The sequence below is a fragment of the Toxorhynchites rutilus genome, chromosome 2 (assembly GCF_029784135.1).
Source record: "Toxorhynchites rutilus septentrionalis strain SRP chromosome 2, ASM2978413v1, whole genome shotgun sequence".
Lineage (NCBI taxonomy): Eukaryota > Metazoa > Arthropoda > Insecta > Diptera > Culicidae > Toxorhynchites > Toxorhynchites rutilus.
This window is the reverse complement of record NC_073745.1, coordinates 252,728,389-252,748,348: the sequence shown is the minus strand read 5'-3', so window position 1 is coordinate 252,748,348 and position 19,960 is coordinate 252,728,389. Positions and strand designations below refer to the sequence as shown.

General features: G+C 39.0%; 1 protein-coding gene across 4 annotated transcripts; it reads left to right on the top strand.

Annotated features, from left to right (window-relative positions):
* Positions 1–2,520: 2,520 nt before the first annotated feature.
* LOC129765489 (guanine nucleotide-binding protein subunit beta-1-like) lies at positions 2,521–9,241 on the top strand. 4 transcript variants are annotated; one of them, XM_055765861.1, is made up of 3 exons: positions 2,521–2,755; positions 2,970–3,170; positions 3,309–9,241. In XM_055765861.1, the coding sequence occupies exon 3, from the start codon at positions 3,628–3,630 to the stop codon at positions 4,651–4,653; it is 1,026 nt and encodes a 341-aa protein (XP_055621836.1). In that variant the 5' UTR covers positions 2,521–2,755; positions 2,970–3,170; positions 3,309–3,627; the 3' UTR covers positions 4,654–9,241. The 4 variants fall into 4 exon arrangements, with proteins under 4 accessions (XP_055621836.1, XP_055621833.1, XP_055621835.1 ...); XM_055765858.1 differs by having other exon boundaries at positions 2,970–3,185; XM_055765860.1 differs by having other exon boundaries at positions 2,970–3,192.
* The last annotated feature ends 10,719 nt before the right edge of the window (positions 9,242–19,960 follow it).

Sequence of the window (19,960 nt, the reverse complement as noted above, 5' to 3'; positions counted from 1 at the left end):
CAAGTCCATTCGATTTGTGTAAATGTGGCACGTCTAAACTAGAATTGCATAAGCAATGCATGTTTTTAACTGCAATCATAAAATTTAATTCAGTAATTTGAATTTTTTACAGATTCACAAATGAGCATTTTACAAACCCCCACAACCAAATGTAAACATTGAACTTCAATCAATCGTACCTTGAAGTACATTGGTTAGCATGTGAAGAAAATACTTTATTGTGCAACTGTTATCACGTTGAGTGCCACGGTTTTCTAGCGACTCTATGGAAATTTTCAAACGTATTAGGGCCATCGTTTCTTATCGTAGTGGAAGGTATTTTTGTTAGAAAGGGAATGCTTATAAGCTTATATGTTTATATCAGTTACCTTCATTATCATATATTATACTGTCAGTCACTGGTGGCTGACGCAGCCTGAGCGAAAACTCGGTGTCAATCACCGGTGACTGACGTCGCAGTCAACTTGTTAAGGGAAATACATGCACATTGATTTGAAACTATTCTTTATAAATCGTTGATTAGGTGAATAAACATTGGCCCCAATAACTCCATAATAACGAAACGTCTGAATGATGAAACCATATGCTGGTAGAAAAATATCAATTAAACAAAAAGATATATTAATTGATTATTATGATTTGTTATGATTTTAGGATTTTGGCACTGAGAAAAGAGTCTCGATTGATGAATTTAAAAAATGTAGTTTTTCTCAAAATAAGAACATGTCTTCACATCTGACATCACTGATCATACCGAGAAAAAATGACAGAAGTCTTTCCAGTCTACCAAATAAAGCATTTCAATGGAACTCGTGTACTGGAATAGGATATTTTGCTCGACGAATTGCTCGTCTCGTTTTCTGAAACAGGGTACTATGTCTGATGATGATTTTATATTATGGAAAAAGGTTTGGTGGAAATGCAAGGCAATTCATAGAAAAAAGTTATGTTTGAGTCAAGACTAGGTGTTTTGCATATTTAAACGACATCGAGTGATAATTTTCATTCAAATTTCAGCAATTCAAAATTGTTTTCCGGTCTGCCTATTTGATAGAGAGTAAATTGCTCCACGAATTCATATGGATTATTTTAACGTTTATTTTGCGACAAGGCAAGGTTGCCACATTTGTATCGATTGAGTCGGACGAATTTAAGAATGCAAAAGTCGATTTCAATCGAATCTTAAAATTCGATCGAGCTTCAAATCAATTGGATTCTAGAAACTGAATAACTGTTTGCTACTGTTACCGCATGCATGGTTCATGACCCATGCGATGATCAGAAACTTTTATCGCCTTGCATGGCAGATAGAATATAGGTTTCCTAGAGGTTTCCTAGAGGTTTCATCAACGAAACGATCACAAGTGTACGGATATCCAATATATCAACGAATAAATATTGATAATGGCGGACAATCATTCACGAATATCAACAACGCAGACATTGACGTTGAAAATCGTTGAGTAGTACCATATTCGCCTCATTTAAGCAAAACATTAAATGATCATATTAATGTTGAGTACTGCAGATCAGTGTAGAGCAAGTAGGGTAACACGGGGTGAGTTGGACATACGTTATTTGGTTATTTATTTGGACCACCCCATTATCTCGAAAAGTACGGCTCAACTTGGATTTTTTATAATGTCATCTTCTTTCATTAATGAACCGTATGTAACTAACGTAAAAAAAACTTTGGTAAAATTCGACAGGTGGAAGGAAATGGTAGCATGAACACAGCAAGCACTCTGATTGTCAAAAAATGTGAATTTTCCGATCGTGGTTTTAATGTTTTTCCCGCTGATTAAACAAACTTTTCGTGTATTGTGCAGTAAAGTTCTGTTCGCCTACAGAAGAGGAACAATTTGATGCAGCGAAACTGTAAGTTTGAAAACAATAAATGAAATGATGGTGTTTTAATTTTTGCATGTTGTGTGGGGTGACATGGACACGTTTTTGTGGGGTGAATTGGTCCTACAGATTTGATGTTTTTTTTTAGTCTAATTGATTTCAGATGCCGCTGAATTACAAAAAGAGGACAACGTTGGAAGAAGGAAGAGCAACGCATGCCATCAAAAACGGATTTTCTTTGACCAAGCATTGAAACTGTTTGAAAATGTTCGAACAACAGTGAAAAAACCCATGCAGAATTCGAGATGGTCTCAATCTCATTTTTCTGGTCTGGAATATGGCCATGCACCTGTTATCGATCCCAGAACACTGTTACTGATTGCAACATTATTCCAAAATACTTTATTTTATTCAATTTTGTTCAAATAATAAGAAAATTGACAACATCATTACTGGTGTACATCGACCACTCGCTTAAATGACTAAAACCAGAAACCGTCAGTTCAAAGCTTTCCGGCTGGACATAATGTACAAGAACTCCCTATCTAGGTCCTTTCCACCGGGGGTTGTCAGAAATCTTCACACAACCTGCCAAACTCTGGCCAGCGCAGGCGCCTTCCGTGGACGGTTTTCCTCGAAGAAGAATTTTTACATCTCTCTCTCGTATGGAAAAGATTCGTACTCATCATTGTCACTCACTCACGAGTGAAGAAAGGAAAATCGTGTCTTGCTGCTGTGAAGTTTCCATTTTTCCTGTATGTGCTCATCGATATTATCTGAACTGGATACTAGCTAGCGAACCACAAAACGGTGGTAGATTCGTTGCAAGGAAATAATCTTCAGTATGTGTCTTTTAATGTAGGGAAAGTAGAATCTAGCATCGGGCTATGGTGGCTTATTTTAACCGGTAGGTACATTGTCCGAATCTACGACAACTGGATTGAAAAGAGCAATTTTCCACAGTAGTGACTCTAAAGCTATAAAACATCATGGCGAGTCATTAAATTACGTCACGTTCGATTTTTCCCCCAATGAAGCTGCTAGTTGATGTTTCTCCAGTTCGAAATTGAAACTTATTTATCTTTTTACTTGTTTTACTTCCATTTGACTTACGTGGATAGGTGAAAAAATCAGCAGCAAAGGATCTACATTGCATAAATCTCAGGCAAGCTTCGTTGCTGAGCCAAACGGAGCAGCAATACGCGTGAGAAAACGTGACGGCCACATCGTGATACCGAACACGAGACGGGGTGTGCGTGTGGGGAAACAAGAAGCAAGGAGGGAGCACGTCTGCACTACGTTTCTTGCTACAAATTCTCAGGGTGTGGTGATATTGTGTTAGTGGTATTTTGAAGATTTATAACCCAGCATTATGCCGTGAAAGATTTTTTTCGTCCCTCGCGTGAAACGTAACCCGACACCTGGTAATATTTGTTTTTCGTGTTTACAACATTTTGCAGATCCTAACGTTGCAATTAGAGAAGTTTCTCAATTTGTGTGAAGGTAAAAAAAACTTCAGGAAGGCTTCCTACAATTCTAGTCTGCGAGAGTGATCGGAAATAGGAAGGAGTGACACCGACAGATATCAGCGTCTTCAGCTGATAACACGGCACAAAGTGAAACATAAAGATAAAAAAAAAACATAACGTTACCAAATACCACTGCGGATACATTTGCCTACGAGGCGCTTTCATAGTGAAATAAGTGTTCATTACTATTAAAATAGAGCGGTTAGTATTAGTCACGTCAGCATACTGCTTAATTTAAAGGTGCAAAGTAATGATGAATGAGCTTGAGGCACTTAGACAGGAGGCGGAAACACTGAAAAATGCGATTCGTGATGCACGAAAGGCGGCCTGCGATACGTCGTTGGTGCAGGCCACAAACAATCTGGAACCTATTGGTAGGATACAGATGCGAACCAGGCGTACACTGCGGGGACATTTAGCGAAAATCTATGCCATGCACTGGGGCAGTGATTCCAGAAATTTAGTATCCGCCTCCCAGGATGGTAAGCTGATCGTGTGGGATTCGTATACGACGAACAAGGTACACGCTATACCGTTGCGTTCGTCTTGGGTTATGACTTGTGCGTACGCACCTTCCGGTAGCTTTGTGGCATGCGGCGGTCTGGACAACATTTGTTCGATCTACAACCTGAAAACCAGAGAAGGAAATGTCCGTGTATCCAGGGAGCTACCCGGCCACACCGGATATTTGTCCTGCTGCCGTTTCCTAGATGATAATCAAATCGTCACCAGCTCCGGTGATATGTCCTGTGGGCTATGGGATATCGAAACCGGTCAGCAGTGTACATCGTTCCTCGGGCACACTGGCGACGTGATGGCACTGTCCCTCTCCCCACAGTGTCGAGTGTTCGTCTCTGGGGCGTGTGATGCCTCAGCTAAGCTGTGGGACATTCGAGAGGGCCAGTGCAAGCAAACGTTTCCGGGACACGAGAGCGATATAAACGCGGTCACATTTTTCCCGAATGGGCACGCGTTTGCTACCGGTTCCGATGATGCCACTTGTCGGCTGTTCGATATTCGAGCTGACCAGGAGATGGCCATGTACTCGCACGATAACATCATCTGTGGTATCACCTCGGTAGCGTTCTCCAAATCGGGCCGTCTGCTGCTGGCTGGCTACGATGATTTCAACTGTAACGTTTGGGACACGCTGAAGGCGGAACGGGCCGGTATACTCGCTGGCCATGACAACCGCGTTTCTTGTTTAGGTGTAACGGAAAATGGGATGGCAGTTGCCACCGGATCGTGGGACTCTTTTCTGCGGGTGTGGAATTAAAGCGGTGGGATTTTAATTAACAAATTTTTGAGTAACGCAATAACATATTTTTTATAACAATACAAAACCGAGGCGCAAATTTCCAGAGCAAAAATGCACATACACACATACGACAGCCACAACATTCGATTTAACCGAATGAATTGAATATTAAACCAGTAAACTGCGTAATAAGTATGAAAATGAAACGCATTTTAATCACCATTCGTTTCAGTTCATTGTGTTTTTGAATGACTGAAAGATTTTATCCTATACGATGTCTATGATGCACAAAGCTTCAATGTAAATATTTTATATCTTTCTCCTCCCTAATTGTGATCGTAAATTAGTTGGCTAAGTTATGTTTTGCGAGTCTTTGAGCACAATTGAATGGATTTGTAGCGAAATCCGATGAAAATGGATCAATAATGTAGGAATATGTGGAATCGTAATTTGACTTTAGAGTTTCAATTGTTTCACCATAGTGTATAATATCATTGTTATCTGCTATTTACCACCATACGAATTCGTGAATCAAATTCGTTTATATTATATTATTTGTCTGTTATATCACTAGTATTATAATTATTTGGATTTGCTCTCTTTCCTAACCAATTTCGGTAGCTTCACAGTATCGGCGAAAAGCCGTATAAGGAATCAATTATTCTAATACAAATTCATACAAATTCAATCAGATCAGTTCCAAATTTGTTGAATATGTAACATGATTTATCATTCAAAATGCATTTAATATTTTTATTTTTATTTCATTTGAATCAAAACTTAAATTATTTTAAATTTATTTTATTTGAATAAAAAAAACAATACATACAACATACAGGGTGGGCCATTTAAAGTGGAAGGATTTGTTTTTGCAATAGCAAAGTAAAGAAGTGGAATTTTAATTTTTTTTTTGAAATTCATTTATTTTGGTCCAAGGAGATTTGTTCTAACTACTTTTTGATCATGATATCTCGTAAATGACCGCCTCTGGCCTTGACCGCAAAATGTGCCCTTTTTTCGGCATTTTCCATCACTTTGCCCAATGTTTCGGCCGATATGGCAGCAATTTCTTGTCGGATATTGTCTTTCAGCGCAGCCAGGGTCCTTGGTTTACCAGTGTATACTATGGATTTTAAATATCCCCGTAAAAAAAGTCAGGAGGCGTCAAATCAGGTGATCTCGGTGGCCAGTCATAATCGCCGTTTTTCGATATTAATCTTCCGGGGAACATTTCGCGCAATAATTTGGTCGTGGCAGCCGCTGTATGGCATGTAGCGCCGTCCTGTTGGAACCAGTAATTGTCCAATTCATTTTCACGAACAAATGGCAATAAAAAGATGCCTAACTCTTGCGAACGATGGCGACCTGATGTCGATGGAGTCTCTGCAACACTGGCTCGAACGGCATCAATATTCTCGTCGAAACGTCTTGGTCGTTGTCTGGACAGATGACTGGCATTACCAACACTACCAGACGATATAAATTTGGCATATAATCGACGTATAGTGTTGTCTCCAGGCGATGTTTTAACTTTATTTTTATTTTTCCACGCACGTTTAGTTAACACAATTGAGGAGTTATTTTTAATGTACAGCTGAACAATTTCAGCGCGTTGTTTAGGTGTGTATTGTTCCATGGTTAAAATTGTACTGAAATGACGCTTCCAACGCGGTATGACATTTGTTAATCTGACATCTCTGTCAAAAGTTATGGGGTTGCCAGATGCTTCCACTTTAAATGGCCCATCCTGTACCTACAATAATCTATAAACAAAAATGAAACAATTCCTTATTACATGGAATACATAGGGTTGGGGAAAAAGAAATGTCGTATTTCTGTTCGAAATTTGACGCGTTATTTAAGATACTTAAAATTATCCAATTTAAGTCAAATATGCGCCGTTTTGTTCGCAAACTTGTTGCCATTTAGAAGGCAACTTCATTATCCCCCCCCTTATAAACCCCCCCCCCCCTCCTTATTTGCAAAAAACCCAGACAGCCAGTTTTCGCAAGCCTCTTTTGAGGCCAACTTAGTATCACCAAGAGCGTTTTGCATGGACCGGAAGAGATGATAATCACTTGGAGCCAGGTCCAGACTATACGGTGGGTTCAATAGGACATCCCATCCGAGCTCCCGTAGCTTCTGGCGGGTCATCAAAGATGTGTGAGGCCGAGCGTTGTCCTGGTGGAAAACAACACCATTCCTATTGATCATTTATGGCCGCTTCTGGTCAATAGCCTGCTTCAAACGGTCAAGCTGCTCACAGTATAGAACTGAGTTGAGGGTCTGGTCATAGTTGAGCAGCTCATAGTGGATGATTCACTTCCATCCTTCCATCCAAACACACAGCAAAACCTTCCTGGCCGGCAATCCAGGCTTGGCGATGGTTTGGGCCGGCTCACCGCGCTTCGACCACGACTTTTTTCGCTTTAGGTTGTCGTACGTGATCCACTTTTCATCTCCAGTCACCATCTTCTTCAAAAATGGGTCGAGTTCGTTCCGTTTCAGCAGTGCATCGCAGGCGTTGATTCGGTCTAAAAGATTTTTTTGCGTCAACTCGTGTGGCACCCATACATCCAGCTTTTTTCGGAATCCAATCTTCTGCAAATGATTCCAAACGGTTTTGTGGTCTATACTCAGTTCCTGGCCAATCGAGCGAGTGCTCACATGCCGGTCTACTTGAATGATTTCAACGATTTTATCGGTTTCCGCGACGATTGGCCTACCAGTACGGGGTGTATCTGCGACAGCCACTGCACCAGAACGAAATCGATCAAACCAACGCTGTGCTGTGCGAATCGTTACAGTATCGGGTCCATAAACTACACGAATTTTTTCAGCCGCCTTCGTTGCAGTTTTACCTCGCAGGTAGTAAAAACGTAAAATATGGCGAATTTCTTGCTTGGTGGACTCCATCTTTGACGCGCTATAACTTGAAACTGAAAAAGACAATCACAACACTGTCAAAACGACACTTGTAGCACAGATTGTCGTCTTTAAATAGCCGTATAGTATGACCCGATGCGATAAGTACAACACAAGATATGTTTGAGTGTTGCCATATATTGACAATATACGACTTTTTTTCCCCAACCCAATATGTATGTATGCATACCTAATTTTTTTGTTGCTTGAATTATTGTCTCGCAAATATTTTTTCATTTCTGTACAAAAGCGATTTTGAATCAATCTTCAATTTTTTTTGCCGTTATAACGAAACATTTTAGGCCGTAAATCGAAAACGTGCCTGAATTGAAGAGAGCCGTTATAGCAAAATGCCGTATAAAGAGCGGCCGTATAGCGAGGTATGGGTGTATGGAAAGCGAAATCCCAAGCTTTTTTCTTTCCCAAATAAAAGAAATCGCATTTGATTTGTTTCATTATTGTATGGTCAAGCATACCCAAACATATTTATCAATAAAATATGATTTTATATCGTCGAAATTATTTTCTAAGAGCGATCGATTTGTTTTAGAGAATCATGGATGAAGATGCGAAATGAAGACGCTACCATGGTAAAAACAGCTTCGTTCTAATTTTTTAAAACTCCCAAGCTTTGTGAAAATGGAACACGAACAACAAATTTTTTCATGGGTGCACAGATCGTATTTTTGAAGAAGTGCCCCTAGCAACGAAGACAAAATTGTTGAAATGTAATAATTTCTGGAATATACTTCGTTGCTCGGAAAGTTTGTTCAGCCACTGATGATAATCAAATGGAGACTCTGATCAAGAATCACAACAGATGAAATAGCATGAAATTGGTTACGAAAAACGCTGCAATGTATGGGTTTTAGTTGAGTTGGCTCAACTCAACTCAACTCAACGAATATTCACAGTTTTCAAGCAAAAAGTGATGGACGATGAAAAGTTCAATCATTTGTAACAAAGTTGTTCCAAAATGTTGCGAAATGAACGACCATTAGCTATCCCCAAAATCGATCTTCACTTGGAGAAAGTCGTTCTCTGAGTCTGGTGGGATTGGGAATTCTGTATTATAAATTCAGAAAGAATCGAGAGTACATGAAGATGGTAGCCCTGAGTCTGGAGAAGACGCACAGCCGAACCTGGATTCCACTAGTTCTGAAGACATTGACAGATGGCAATCTACTGCATTTTGTGAAAAACCTCGCGACAAACCGAACCTTCAAAGTAAAAGTTCCAGGCGCCTACAAGAATAAATTAGTGTACCTCAAGATTCCATCTTAGTGTTCGTATTAACCTATGCGGACGACAACCTTCTAGTGGTGGCATATGGCATCAAGCATCAAGATCTGGGCCTCGACTAATGCTATTGGTAAATGAACTGTTGAACGAGGTGGTTAAAATTTTCAACGGGGATGCGTTCGGGAGCAAACATTTACAACAAACACATCCCTCGCCGTAAAACATTGAAAATACTGTGATGGTCGACTGTAACCTGAATTTCCAGCACCATGTTGACAAGGTGAGGAAGAACTGTGCCATCCGGTTTAATCTTTTTAAAAACTGTTACCAAACCTCACCGGAGTAATAAACGAATGACACGTTCTCGGGCGGCCAAAAACGATTTCTACCTGACTTGCCAGAAATAAAACTCTCCGGAAAGCTCTATCTCCGATTTATATTGGACATCTTCGTGGATATGGCGATAGTCTCCAACACTGCTAGCTTCCTCGCCTAAACCAGCGGAAATGAGGAGACGTACCTGACTGACCTTACGAAAAAAATCGTACAATAGGTAACACACTCCAACTCCTCACCGATTACTAAGCAACTTTGGTTTGAGGCCAATGGAGGATGCAGAAACAACTTCCGAGCTGGGGTGAGCTCAATGGGCCTGAAGCAAACTTTTGTCGAATTTATCTAACGAAAATACCACGAAAATGGTCCGTTGAAGCGAGGTTCTTCCTCTGGGGAATTAAAGGGCCCATAACCAGGTTCAAAGGTGTAAAAGCGATAAGGGAGCAGCAAATCCTGTCCAGACTAAGGATTTGTGATCATCCTTGATGATGACCCCTCATAAACCGCAACTGTGTTTTCTAAAAGATGCCAACATATATGTGGTCGTCTGGGAAGTAAGAGGACTTAGGGTAAAAAAACAAGTTTCCGACCTCTTCTGTGGTATGTTGTCACACTAGTGAACAAGTTTGAGCACAAAATACGTTTCAATCTTGCTTGTTTTTGTTACTTCGGGTGAATGTATCGACATTTCCATGGTATATTATTCGGTTGTTTGAAGACCTTGTACAAGAAACCATCTCACAGGCTGAACTTTCAACTTAGGGACCTCGGATGGGTCTCAATCGATTCTTAACGGTTTCTGATCCCGAATCGCGAAAAAAAAAATTTGAAATTTGAATAAGAAATTGTAATCCAAAGATCCTTGTTTCTTTCGCTTCGCGATATGGAGAACAGATAAAGACGGCATCTTTGAATGGCGGGGATTCACTATCTTCGACCAGGAATCTTGTCAATAGCACATCTTCGTAAATGAACCCAAACTTCAAGGGAAATGTTGAGAAACAAATCGAAGAATTGAGAACAAACCGCTTTCATTTCTAGAGCTAACATTTCAATCAATGACAAACCAAAGAATAAAAAAAACAAACTCAAAATGGAATTTAAGCGCAATTCAATTATTTTCCGATTTTTTTTCAAGGATAATGTCCAGCCTTGTCCACGGAGGGGAAGGGGGTGTCTAAAATCGAGCTTTTTTTGTTAACGTGGTATTTGAACAGCCCCTTACCTTAAGCAATCTCAGAAGATACCTAGCGATTTAGGACGACCAACTCTTCACACGCGTGGATAGGTTCGAAGTTGATCACTCGCGTTCAAATACCTACGATTACAATCACTGGCCACTAATTCCTCGCGAGTAACGAAAATCGCTGTTATTTTACTTATTTCTTCTGACTCTATTTTCACTCGTGATTAACCTTACGTTCTGTACTGTTCTCACCACCGAGGATTTCAAATTGCTCGTCGGAAGCTTCTTCTGCTTTTCTGGAGATTCTAATGTAGTATGGCTCTGTATGCGCATGGTGTATCAAAAAATTCCTACTGTTTACATTTTTCAACATACCCATTCGTATTATTTCCTGACGAACATAGTTTTGCAGTCTGTTTTCACGATATCGATGCAACTACGAATATCCTTCAAGACTACAGTTGTAACTGAGCAAGTCAGTATTCGAGATGAATGTTCCATCACGCAGAACAAACAGGATGGTCTTCTTCCATTACTTCGAGTATTTGTCTCAGCCAGACTAATTGATGACATGCTTCCGACAAAGCCACAACTTCACAGACCTTCAATACCCTGACGAGAAACAAATATAGTATGTCATAAGTCATAAGCCTTCCGATAGTATATGTTGGCCATACTGAGATTCCGCTGGTTGTATACTGCTTGCCGGTGAAAACCTCCTTCTTACAGCCATGCGTATCGTACTTGCTACTTGCTTTATGACTGCAAAACCTCGCTCCCGTAAGATCTGATTTCATGTCAAGTTGTCAAATAATCTATCACTTTCACGTTTTGTTGACTCAAATAAACCACCACGGTATGCGGTCTATCGTTGTCGCCTGTCGCGTTGTCGCCTCATTCTAGTCGTTGTTCTTCGTCTAGGTTCTCCTAGAAAAAAAAAGATTTTTTTTTTGCTAGACATAAATGGTATGAAAGATTGGGAGAATGCGCAGCGTCCAATGCATTTTGCACTTCATTCGAAACTGTTTTTTCGTTTGAGTTGTACAGCCCTATTCTGTATTCCAACGGATTTCCATTTCGTTCGAAACCGTTATTTCGTTCAAGTTATAATTTCGCATTCGCTATTTCGAACGTTTTGCCCATTTAATGTTCGAAGGAAAACAGAACGAACGAAACGCAAAAACAACTCGAACGGAATGCAGAATGGAATTTTATTAAGTGGTTCGAATCGATCGAAATACATAACAGGGGTGATCATTTCGTATTCTCTATTTCGATCGATTGCGCATTTCAATCGACTTATTTTAAACTGTTCGAAGAAAACCCGTATAGAAGCAGACTTATCAAAAGAAGCAAACTTCACTTAAGTAAAAGGTAATATCGTGCCGGGAGCTGGAATTTAAATTTATTGGATTTTTTTATTGGAATAAACACTAAATGAGAAAATAATTTAGCGAAATGGATTCCGTCTTAGGAAGTAATCGGATTACTCCGTTATAATCGACGGAACCTGCGTATCCTGTATTTGAATAGAGCGTAAGTTAAATTTATTCGTCTTAAGAATTTCTTTGATTTTTTTACTATTGATTTTCATTATTATTAAATGCTTCCTTTTAAATAAGGAAGCCTTCCGATTCGTTCTTGAAAACGGGTTTCCTGAAATGTTGAACTTTCTGGAACGGAGATTGTGTTCGAATATTGACGAACATTCTTCATAAATAGTTCAATCGAACGCAGCCGATACAAATGCGAACTTACCTTCTAGCAATCCGCAGTAAAAAAATGACGGAAAGAATTCGACAGCTCGAACAAAAACAACAATGGGTTTGACATTCGAGTAGGGTCAAATGAACTCTAAAACAACTAAACAACTCGAACGAAATACAGAATGGAGTTTGTCAAGTCGATCTAACAATGTGCCCCACCCATCATTTTTCAGTCATATATTGTTTCTATTGGGATGGGAACTCAATTTATTCTCAACAAAACTAGACCTTTTGAAGCACAACCAAAGATGATGATTGCAATGGGTAGTTTTCATTATGCTTTCATGGAATGTGCTTAACAACCCTTCGAATTAATCAAAAGACAGCCACTTTTTCAAACGTACAAAAAGATACCTGATCACTGTCCTCTGATACAGTTTATGCGACGATTCACGCAGTGTTTGAATTTGAAATTAGGTCATTGGACTTGAGACTTCAAAAGCACACAAAAAAACCTGAATGCGTAGTTTTCTACAAACGAATAAGTGTTTGTTCGATTCCACAAAATGTTGGAATTAAAGAATTATAATGATTTTTTAGTTTACTGTAGTGCGCTGTCATTGGATTGATATACAATACGAATTTAGTTATACACTAGGGTGATTATTTAATACTAATCATATACTATATTTTATCTTAAACGCATCAAAAATTAGGAATGGTAGTTCATATTTAGTATCTAGAGTCAATGCAGTATTTATTCTGATTTGTGAATGTTATTTTCGTGCACTGGAAAATGTACAATACAGAAACAAACATACTTTTCATGGTTTTGAACTAATCGAAGCATACAAGTGTAAAACATACTGTTAGAGAAATGAAAATGGTTCAATTGTCCACGATTGGCATATTGCAAACAAGCGAAAAGAAAAGTCTCTTTCGGCAGATACCAAAATGCTAGCGAGCACCGGAAGCTTTTTTGATACTACTAGAGGTGTTTCGAGGCTGGTCCTCTAAAAAGTAAATTAAAAGCGTGAAATAAAATGAGGTAATTTAAAAGAGATAAAAGAAAAATTGACCGATATTAAGCGTATATGCGAAAAACTCTGTGCAATAAATTCCTACCGTGCTTGGAGCTAAAAAGTCTCATACAGTTCAAAAATATTCTTCTATTCACAAATATCTCATATGTATATCACAGCGCTGGTGCGAATAAGCTTTTCTAAGGCATCTCGCGAACATGAAATATGATTATAGGTTATAGCTTTTCTTTACGAAATTCTCGGATACTTTTCATTAGCTACCATGAACCAGATCGACAAATTATTCGTCGTGTATAGTAGAAATGTCTTTTGACGCTCAATCTGGACAGAATGGATAGCGAACCATCCTAAAATGGAATTGTAGTTGTCAGACTAGCACATGTTCATCTCGTTCATTACACATTTATTTTCTTTTTTTAGTTGGTCTTTGTTGTTCATAGTAGAATTTTTAATATTTTTTCACGCTAATGTCGCTTCTAACGTTTAAGAGCTGCTCTGTTATCATAACACCCCGTATTTCTAGATTTCTAGATATGTTTCTTATTGTTATGCCGGCAGTACTTACTTTGCATTTACCCAACAGCTAAATAATTTTTACCTTTACAAATAGCGAACAAATAAATATATGTTTAGAGTCATGAAGCGAACATAGTAATCGATCATCATGAGTATCTTCTAGTGAAAAAATGTGATGTGTATTGAAAAATAATTGGAAAAAACAACAGCAGGAAAGACAAAATGATGATGATGATGATCACAACTTGAACACATTAACAAATCAAGTCGATACATATAAATCAGTTTAGTTCAAGATATAGTATTAAGCACAAAACACAAAGAGAAAAAATTATTACTATCACCTAATGAACACAAAAGAAAAATATTAAAAGAAAAAAAAATGTATGGATTAAGTACATTAAGTAATATACTACATGTAATTGCCAAAAAAAGAAAGCTAATTAATTCGCATAAAACAACATTTGCTATCTGTTGATCTATAATTATTTCATGATGACATTTGTTCACTCTACGGGAAAATTTCAACAACTTTTCTTGGTTAGCAACAGTCTCACACCGGAAGCCGTCAAACAACTACGTGCTGTTCCCACGGTACGACTCCACACTTTCTGATGCACTAATGAACACAAATGAAGTTTCCGCATCGGCCTTTCGAAATCCTTGCTTTTTTGAAGCCCTCTACGCTGATATTTTGAAACTTCTGCATTGGCAATTTGTCAGATGTTGAATTGATCGAGACATTCACCCCTATTATGTATTTCGATCGATTCGAAATGTTTCGAACGACTTGATAAAATTCTGTATTCCGTTCGGGTTGTTTTGGAATTTCGTTCGATCTGTTTCTCTTCGCACATTGAATGGGTAAAACGTTCGGAATATGGAATGCGAAATTATGACTCGAACGAAATAACGGTTTCGAACGAAATGAAAATCCGTCGGAATACAGAATAGGGCTGATTATCTGAAATCTGATTCAAAATCAATTGTCTATCTCCAAAAATGTTTTGTCTTCCCATAGTTAGGAACCTTTTTCGAGCCTAGAAGCATAAACAAATATAACCTTACAATATAAATGACTATTCAAAATTCTTTGTTACATTGAAAAAAAACTGAAGTTCCAAAAATAATTGGCGTGTTGAAAGTAATCCCACATGACCGTACTTTGTCTTTTTTCGAGCCTTGTCCTAGGCTAAGTGATATCAGGAAATTTAGAAAACGCGCTGTTATACATTAAGTGTTACATATTGTGGGGAATCCGTTTGGTTGAAGACCCGAAACTCCTCCGACAACCCGAGGAAAACTGGTCCAAGCAGACAACTTCTATTCCTCCAAAAGAATTAAACAATCGCTTGTCCGATCATTGAAGCGATCGTGGAGTTCACTCGCTTTTGCAGGTGGTATAGTTTCCTGTGTATTTAACGCAGGACGAACCATAGAGAGTGCCAAGTCGCCTAGCAGTATATCCTAAGGAATACTGCCACTATTCAGCCATCTTTGAAGTCTACTGTGTTTTGTTTGTAAACAAAACACAATACGCTTGTGCCCAAGCTCGCTCGTGATCAGTCTGTCTCTTTCACGCTTCAAGCGAATAATTCCCCTTCTGCTTTCTTTCGTACTGTTTTCATATACCGCTCTTCTAACCAGTTTAGTGACGAAACGGCCTCACCTTAGGATATACTTCTAGGCGCCTTGAAGAGTGCATAGTCATAGCATACCCCAAAAAGATGATCAAGTTGTCGAGAGGACAGACGGATTTAGTGAAGTCAAGCAACTTGTATAACAAGTCTTCAAGAGTGGATGATTTTGAATCCGTGGTGAACGAAATTAGGCAATTTACCACATCTCTGAGAACAGTTGTGAAGCAGGATGCCAGTGTCCCGTGTCAGTAGTGCAAATTAGTTTAGTTAAGGGGGTAGTACACTATGAACATCATAAAAAGTATGGGATTTTCGCGATTTTTTCCAACGAGAAAATAAATTACTATGATTGATCTGATATCACAGTTTTATTAGGTATATATTACTTAACAAACAAAAAATATATTGGTGTCAATTTGACTGTCCCCTGAATAACCGCAACCGGTTTGTTGAACCCTTGCAGCTAAAACCTTGTAAACTGGTGGGAGTTCTACAGGTTTATGATGACAGGAAATTTAGTGGAGAATCTGTGAAAAACTATCTCATCAAAATCGGATGGGCCGTTCAGTAGGTAGAACTCCCACCAGTTTGCAAAATATGGTTTCGAGAAAAACGGGTTTTAAATTTTGGATCCGCACTCCTTAAGACTTAGGTCCACTAATTGGCTTGTAACATTGGAACAATGCATCGGACAAACCTTGGACAAAAACTACAGTAAACTAGACATTCCAGAGACATTTTAAGCCAGAAATATTTTTTTAATTTTTTTCAAGTTTCCATAGTGTACTACCCCCTTAAGTTTTTCATTCTACAGATTCTTGAAAAAACACTGTTCTGTTAGAGGTTAAGCTAAGTAGTGGTGCAAATGGATGGTGGTGAGACCAATAGTTCCACGAAAGTCACCATTCTCAGTGGCTCGATTAGCATCGTTCACGCAGCCTTTTACTCACACCGACATTGGCTTAATCACATTATCATGCCGGGTGTTCGGGTTCGATTCACGTTCTGGCCGGGGGATTTTTCGTCAGAGAAATTTCCTTCGACTTGCACTGTGGTCACGCGTATTCTAGAGCTTGCTCCTCGGAATACATTCAAGGCGTGTTATTTGGCTTAAGAAATCTCAACTAAGTATTAATAAATGACGCTAGTTAATGCATACGTTGAGACTGCAAAAGTTCCACGAGGAACGTTAACCGCATTCAAGAAGAAGAAGATGAAGTGCTCAGAAACAGCCTAACTCTAGCCCAAGGCGCCTAGAAGTATATCCTATATATACTTCTAGGCGCCTTGCTCTAGCCAACACTTCAGACCTTTCATCATCGAGATATAAACATGTCTATTGGAACTTACAAACAGATCTGCCGTAACTCCTAAAAATCTCGTTATAGCCATCTACTGAGCAAACAAGTTTACGAGTATCCGTGTTGGATAGCCTGGTGCTAGTCCAATTCAGTTACCTGGTAAAACCCTTCAAAGGGGTTACAAATTTCATGAAACCACAAATGCATATTTGCAAATATTTTCCATCGACGAATGAAGGAATTTTCCATAATAGTCCAGGTGCACCATATGGAACCTGAATGGCGTCTTGAAAACGGGCTCTAGGGATGCACAATTCAGACATGCAGCAATCTTTGTTCGATGGAGTACATTATAATAGTCTAAAGGCGCGTCCACATTATGCCGAATGATGCCGATCGGCATGTACCAGACGGCATATTCGGTTCGTTATGTAATGTGGACGCCACATCGGGTGCACGAAGCCGAAGCCCCATCGGATGTACGAAGCTGTCACGAACACACGAAGCACAATGTCGTCAATGCTAACTTACTTCGTTTTGTTTTGGTTCGACTTTCTCGAACCAGACGCACTTGTTTCGGGTTGGGTTCGGTTTGTTTCGAGTCGGTTTTCGGCACCTCGGCAAGCCCGGGTGGTACGTCCACATTTAGTCGGCTTTACCGGGCGGCCAAGGCCGCTCGGCGTAATGTGGACGCGTCTTAAGCAATATAATTGTCTCAAAGATTAAAATAGCAAAACAGAACTATGATAAACGATCGTTCGATTCTGGTTCTAGTAAACAGATGTGGAAGAATATAAAAAAGTTAGGTGCTTCCTCTAAGGACCCCACATTGTCTAGCTTGAAAATGCTAATACCATTGCACAATGGTCCAAGAGGTGAAATTACGTGGGAATTAGCATTTATAGTTCGACAGTTATGCTCTACACAAAAACTGTCTTCGACAAAGTTGTTACATATAATAGAGTGCTCATTTTTATGTTTATGTTAGTTCGACAATATTCTATCCACAAGTATTTGAGACATCTTTGTAGAATAAAGTTTTTTTTTCTATCTCTTGAAATAACCGATATAGCGCTTTTTCTAAGTTGCGTTAGGGTCACTATGAAAAAAACTGTTTTTTTGCTCTAACTTTTATATTTCAAATTCTACATGCAAACTGTCTTGGAAAGACTTTTAGAGCTTACCAACATTTTGCGATGCAGATCTTGTCAGTATCTTAACTTCACTCAAAGTTATTGATATTTCTCCCAAAAAAACGCTTTTTGCAATTGTTTGTCATTCTTTGTGGGGCAAACATAAACAAAGTTCATTGGCGGCATTTGAAAGAGCATATTTAACTCTACATGTGTGATTATCAGAACTGTTATTTTTTGTGTTTGAGTAAATAAACTTGAAATCAGTTTTTGAGTTTTTGGGTAAAAAACCATCTTGGTTTCTTTCGGTTTAGAAATATTGTTGTATAAATCTTTATGCTGATGCAAATTCATATTGGAGTATAGATCATTTTTGGGTGGACGATATTTCTATCAAGATTAACGAAGATCTGTATCGAATTTATTGCTGGTCGCAGAAAAACCTTTGCCCATAATTTTTTCTAAAATTGAAGCAATGTTTATATCGAAGTTGGGAACATCACCAACCTTGGCGTAATTTTTACCTCTAATTTATGTTGGGAATCGCATATTAACTCTCAAGTTGGTATAATTTTCAGTGTTTTACCAAATATTTCGAAAAGCTCCAAGCTTTTCAAAACGCTAGTTTTTCCTCATTTTTTGTATGGTGACTTTGTATACACCAATGTCACTCAACAATTAATGAACAGACTAAAAATAACTTTGAACTGTTATGCATGAGGGATGTCTTCAATATCTTAGAAAGGGAAGGATTCTTGACAAAAACAATTATTGGGATGTCCATTCAACCAATACGTTCCGTTCCGTCAACGTCTCCACCAATTTACACTGGCAGTCAATGCTTCCACCAGCACAGTCACGTCAAATGTCAAACGAATGATTTATTAATGGTATCGGCACCTACAACAATTTTAATTTGCAATGCCTCTTTCGAATCAGCATGCCTAGAATCAGTTCTAAATTTTGAAAAAAATCAATGAAAATCATTGAATTCAATTATTTAAATGCTAAAACCCCGTAGTCCGACCCTTATCCAACAATAATAATATATAGACTGTTTCTCTCAGCTAGTCGCTAATGATTTTCACTTTGAAATTTAGAGTTAAGAGATATGTTGGCATAAAAAAAAGTAAGTTACTCATAATAATGCGGTAAGCTGATGTACCTCTCAGTGTCGCATTGGAGTCGATTTTGATCAGCAATTGGACATTCGCGACTGGTGGCGACTTTCAATGTGGGGCCATAATTTGGGCCCGAACTTCTTCTTCTTATATGGCACTAACATTCCTAGAGGAACTCCGCCGTCTCAACGTAGTATTACTTGCGTCATTTTAATTGGTACTTAGTTGAGTTTTCTATGCGAAATAACACGCGTCGAATGCATTCTGAGTGGCAAGCTCTAGAATACGCGTGACCACAGTGCAAGTCAGAGGAAATTTCTTTGAAGAAAAATTTCCCCGACCAGAACGGGAATCGAACCCGAACCCCCGGCATGTTAGGTTTGACGCTAACCACTCGGCCACGGGAGCACAACTTAATGTTCACAAAAATGTCCAATTAGAGGTAAAAATGTCCAATTAAACGTGTTGTATCACAGGTCTGTTTTATTAGCTTAATGCCGAATTAGATGTAAATAACTGTACAACCAAATTATAACAAAAGCCGAGACACAAAGCCCAGATAAAAACCAAATGAGCCGTCCGTCTCCGTCAATTATTCTTTTCTACAAATCCTGCCGGTCGTTTTCGTTGAATGTATGCTGACGGGTCGTTACGTTGCCGGTGTATGTGAATGATTCCATAATAATTGCATGGTAGAATAACTGACGTAACGTGACGTGACGTGGATGTTGTATGTGAATCGCACTTATAACGCATTCTCCACAACTATTTCTTTCAGCTCCAACAGCGACGGGAGCCTGTTTGCTGCCGATTATTATAGGGTTGGGGAAAAAGAAATGTCGTATCTCTGATCGAAATTTGACGCTCTATTTAACATATTTAAAATTATCCAATTTAAGTCAATGCACCGTTTTGTTCGCAAACTTGTTGCCATTTAGAAGGCAACTTCATTATCCCCCCCCCCTTATAAAAACCCCCCCTCCCCTCCTTATTTGCATAAAACCCAGACAGCCAGTTTTCGCAAGCCTCTTTTGAGGCCAGCTTAGTATCACAAAGAGCGTTTTGCATGGACCGGAAGAGATGATAATCACTTGGAACCAGGTCCGGACGATACGGTGGGTGCAATAGGATATCTCATCCGAGCTCCCGAAGCTTCTGGCGGGTCATCAAAGATGT